We start from the raw sequence: 4,865 nt of genomic DNA, 5'->3' as shown, positions 1-4,865 counted from the left end.
ATATCCGTTATAAGCTTTTAGAAATCTAAGGGGTATCAATAATTAGATCACTTATAATGTAACCCCGAAAATAAATAACTGATATCATTGTATCAAATATATAATGCTCACCTTAATTAGAAATTTATAATTTCTAACAATTTTTTCACTTTTTATTCAATAAATGTTTTTATAAACTAAAAGTACCGCTAACCAGTTTACTACAAAAAAATTATAAACTAAATTTCAGAAAGAAAAATCACGACATAGCATGCACACAATACACCATAACAGGGTCAGGTGTATCCGATTCTACCCAATCACATAATATGACCCAACCATGAGTTTAAATAAGATTGGATCTCATCGAGTTAAAAATTAGACACAGTTAGGGTCAGGTATAAACCAAACATGACACATCTCATGGTAACTCTCATCATGTTTGTACGTGTTTCTACTCATTTGTGGTACAAAGCACTAACATATTTTTAGTTAAAAATATTATCATTTCTCTGATTTTTCATATATATATACATAATTAATAATATATCATTTTATATGTCAAATTTCATATTCATAATAATAATAAATAACATTAAAAATATTTTATCTAAAAGAGTCTGCATTATATTTAATCGGCCAGACTCAGTTTTAAAAGCTGACCCGTTCCATATTTAAGATTAGGTTAACTTCGGGACTATAGTCGAGCCCAAATTCAAAAAATAACTCAACTAATATTTAGGGTCGAGTATGGGACAAACCTTAACTCATCCTCACCCTTCCATCCTCGCCCATACAACATAGTAATATACCGAGATTGAATTAAAATAATAATAAAAATAAACAAATAATTAATTAATTGCTCTTAAAAATTACAATAGCTACAGTATATCTTGTACCTGACCGAAGAAAACATTTGGCATACATTTAGCCGCGGTGGCAGAGCGGGGGTATAATAACCATAAGCCAAAAGCCCCCGACACCGTTAAAAGCTAAACCCACCGTCTGCGGTTCAACTCTTCCATTTCCAACACCACCTAACAAAATTGATTCAAAAAAACAGAGTTAACAAATTTATTTGAAAGGTGAAGCAACTTTGTGTATTATGTCTTGGATATATAGGGAAAAGACCTATGGGCAACGTGCATCTCATAAATGTTCTTTCACCTTTTTTACAATTCCCCTTTACTTTGGGAAACCAGATCCTCCTTTTTTATCTGCTATCTTTGTCAATTCATCTGTACACTTTCTTTCCCTTTTCTACGCGTATTCTCTGCCACTCTACAACGCTCTTTTTTCATTCTCCTTCGCCGCTACTTCCTATTTTCCCGCTTCCTGTTCCCTCACACGCTTGCAGGAGAGAAGAATAGAGATGCATAGAACTGATGGAACAATCAATTTGGTCATTTCACTTATATATTTTCTTCACTGAATTAATGAAATTAAATTGAATCAATGCTCATTTTTTCAGTTTTGCTCCTCTAGTCTCTTAAATTATGGAACAGATTAGATGACGCGGTTGCAATATTATAGTCATAGTGATTATTTCAACACAACTGTATCCAATGTACTGCAACTGCAACACAATTATATCTAAATATATTTTGACTACATTAGCCTACAATTGCATCAAACCGAATGAAGTTCAGAAATATTTTTTATTACAGCAAAATATATATTGTAATGACATCAATCACACTAAAACTCAATTTAAAATATTAATGTGATCTTACTATTAAGCCTTTTATTTTTTAAGGGAAATTAAGGACATTGGAGAGTCTTGAAACTTATCTCAAAAATATATTTCATCCGTACAAATCTTTTGTTAGTTCATTATCCTCTAAAAAAACATCTCTAGCAAACATACTCTTCATTGAGGAAGACATACTCTCTCTCTTTTTAACTTTCTCCAAATCGACGGCTATTCGCTTTTTCGTTGACTCATTTGTGAGCAACGCTGCGTTTTTCACATCATCATGTGACGTGTCTATATAAATATATGACATTTCCCTTTCTTCTCTCTAACTCTCTCTTCTGGTTTGTAGTGTAGACAAACTCAACGTAACTTCTGAGTCACTCTCACTGAGTTCCAACTAACTCATAACTCGTTCATGGAACAGCATTCGGTTCAACGATTCGTCGCGATTGTAACCGCCTCCTTCGTATTCATCGTACTCGTTTCTCTTCTCGGAGGTTATAGTTCTTCTTGTCTCTTTGATTTCTCGAATCACTATTTATGCATAATAATACACATGTCCTTTGTCTTTTCCCTTTTCTAAGAATATTTTGTGATATTTGTGGTTGTGTTTTTAAGACATGAGTAAACGTTATTTTATCATTGTTTTTTCTTTAAAATCTTTGCAGGTTTTGGTCGTGGGAACCAAAACGATACCGTTTTGATGGGATTCGAAGAAGGAAGCAACAACACGCTTCCTACTATTCTGCATCGCAAACTTCTTCATCGCGGTAATTTCATTTTATCTTTCTCTTTCATAGTTTCTTTAACAATTTGTTGCTGATCTCTTAGCATTTACTAATTTTGCGAAGCTAGAACCTTCCAAGTTATTAAACTTGGAAATTTTGTAGAATTAAATAACGTGAGTTTGTAAGTGTGTTTCGGATTTGTTATTCCTCGAATGAATTTGGAAGTTGCTTTTGAGCTCTAGCTTTTTATGGTAATAACTTTTTGGATTAATTCGTTTTTTTTTATAAATTCGCTATAATTATTAATTTTTGAGAAGTAACACGTCCATAGGAATGTTCTGTCGTGGCGTGGCTTCGCATAGGTGAATTAATGGTTGTTCTTGTTGACACCCAACGTTGTAATTGATGTACAGCTAGTACTATGCCACTTTCATTTTGATCAACAATCCTTTCTTTGTTTTACTACCGTTTTGATGTAATGGTCCTTTCTTGGTTTATTTTAAAAACTAATGTCCTTTTTTTATACTGGATTTTGACCTTGGTTTTATTGAAATGGGGATTTATATTCTCTATTAAATCCAGTTTATCATAGAGATGTAAAATTTATTGAGTAAAAAATGTCTTAATGCCTTCGTAAGATTTTTATATATTATTAGTTTATTATTCACCATTCATTTTTAATTATTATTTAAGTTTTAAAAAAATATAAATAAATAATAAATGATATATTAACTAGGTATAAATATCAACTTTATTATATCTCATAAATTTGTAGCAGGATCCTTAATAATTACATTAGAATAATATATCGTACATTGTTTTTTAGAATTTACCTAGATCCTTCTCGAGTGCATTTCTCTAGTAAAATATGTTTTGAATTCGAATTGACTAATATCTTGATATTTATGTTCTTATTTTAATAACTAAGAGAAAGTAACAATAAACATTATTTATTTGTAATCATAATTGTTTTCCACTTTCAAACTTCACATTGATGAAATTCTCATGATATTAAAATTAAAATATATGGATTATATATAACGTGAAAAAAGTGTTTATTATACATTAAATTAAGTGTAATTGCAAGATTGCTGTATTATTTTTGAGGAAATTCTTAAATTTATATGCAAAACTTAAAATATATGACCGATATATAACATGAGAGGTATTAATAATCAAGATTGTAATGTTCGGCAGACACTGCAATGGTGGAGCCAAACAGAATATGGGGAAGCAAGTGCAGTATGAGTGATATTGTGATCACACAGGGACCCACTACCCCACTTCCAAATGGTATCCCAACCTACACAGTTGATATCATGAACATGTGTGTCAGTGGTTGTAAAATCTCCGACATTCATCTCTCTTGTGGTTGGTTCAGTTCTGCACGTCTTATCAATCCCAAATTGTTCAAGCGTCTCCGTTACAACGATTGTCTTGTCAATGATGGAAGGTCATTGCTTAATGGTGGTTCCATTTCATTCCAGTATGCTAATACATTCCTTTACCCACTTACAGTTTCCAAAGTTGTCTGTGTTTGACACCATCCTATGGAAATTGCAGGTTGAGAATGTTGTGGTTTACTATTTACAGTGTTTGTTTGGTTCCACGTGATAGAGTGGATTTTGAAGCTATTCATTCTTTTGACATGTATATACATATATAGGTATATGCCCATATGAGGCCATATCAGTTAACATGTGCAGGTAATGATGAATCTTTGAATTGTGATGAATGATCAGAGGAATATATTTTCATTTCTTATGATGATTGAGGATATTTTCAGCCACACAAATTGCTTTACTTTTTTTGCTTTGTCTTTTATCTTATGAATCAGATCAATCTGTCCTAGAATGACTTTGTCTCTATATCTTTATTTAATAAAATTATACTAAATAATATAAAATATTAATTTTTATTTTTATTTTTTTAATTAAATGATATATTTTGATTAGTTTAAGACACAAATTTGGACATAAGATCTTCCTGTCTTATGTCATTATAACATACTTTTTAGCCATTTCCCATTTGTGTGCATTCATTCATTAAATAGAATTGTACAAGCATTAAGTATTTACCACCAGCAAAAAAATTAATGGCATTTACTATAGTCAAGGAAATGGGAATGAGGTTCTTTTCCACTCAACATTTTAAGAAAAAAAAAAGGTGGATGAAAAACAAAAAAATAAGTCCCCTACTTTCATTCTTTGTACCTTCAAAACTTTACCTTGTCATTAAGGTGAATTCATTGATGCATGTGTATAGTATTGGTCACTTAATTATTAATTCTTGAGAACAACATTTATTAGGAGGATAATCATATACCCTCAAAAAAATTAATTACTTACCCAACAAATAAAAAATACTTTTGATAATACAAAAAAACTCACATGTGTTAAGTTCCATTTCCTTACCAGAAATATTAACTTCATTCACGAGTCACGACTTAGCTAAATAATAAG

At 31.0% G+C, this 4,865-nt stretch overlaps 1 protein-coding gene across 2 annotated transcripts; it reads left to right on the top strand.

Moving 5' to 3' along the window:
* LOC109329150 (TPD1 protein homolog 1-like) lies at positions 1,819-4,184 on the top strand. 2 transcript variants are annotated; one of them, XM_019562825.1, is made up of 3 exons: positions 1,819-2,172; positions 2,344-2,445; positions 3,601-4,184. In XM_019562825.1, the coding sequence occupies exons 1-3, from the start codon at positions 2,091-2,093 to the stop codon at positions 3,942-3,944; spliced, it is 528 nt and encodes a 175-aa protein (XP_019418370.1). In that variant the 5' UTR covers positions 1,819-2,090; the 3' UTR covers positions 3,945-4,184. The 2 variants fall into 2 exon arrangements, with proteins under 2 accessions (XP_019418370.1, XP_019418369.1); XM_019562824.1 differs by having other exon boundaries at positions 3,598-4,184.

Source organism: Lupinus angustifolius, chromosome LG16, assembly GCF_001865875.1.
Source record: "Lupinus angustifolius cultivar Tanjil chromosome LG16, LupAngTanjil_v1.0, whole genome shotgun sequence".
Lineage (NCBI taxonomy): Eukaryota > Viridiplantae > Streptophyta > Magnoliopsida > Fabales > Fabaceae > Lupinus > Lupinus angustifolius.
Note: the sequence above shows the minus strand (reverse complement) of the source record. Positions and strands in the feature narration are given on the sequence as shown.

Excerpts from the sequence above, each read along its gene's own strand:
- LOC109329150 (XM_019562824.1), top strand. The coding sequence starts at position 2,091 with ATGGAACAGCATTCGGTTCAACGATTCGTCGCGATTGTAACCGCCTCC. Across the intron at positions 2,173-2,343 it reads ACTCGTTTCTCTTCTCGGAG|GTTTTGGTCGTGGGAACCAA; the intron begins GTTATAGTTCTT and ends AAATCTTTGCAG. Across the intron at positions 2,446-3,597 it reads TCGCAAACTTCTTCATCGCG|CAGACACTGCAATGGTGGAG; the intron begins GTAATTTCATTT and ends TGTAATGTTCGG.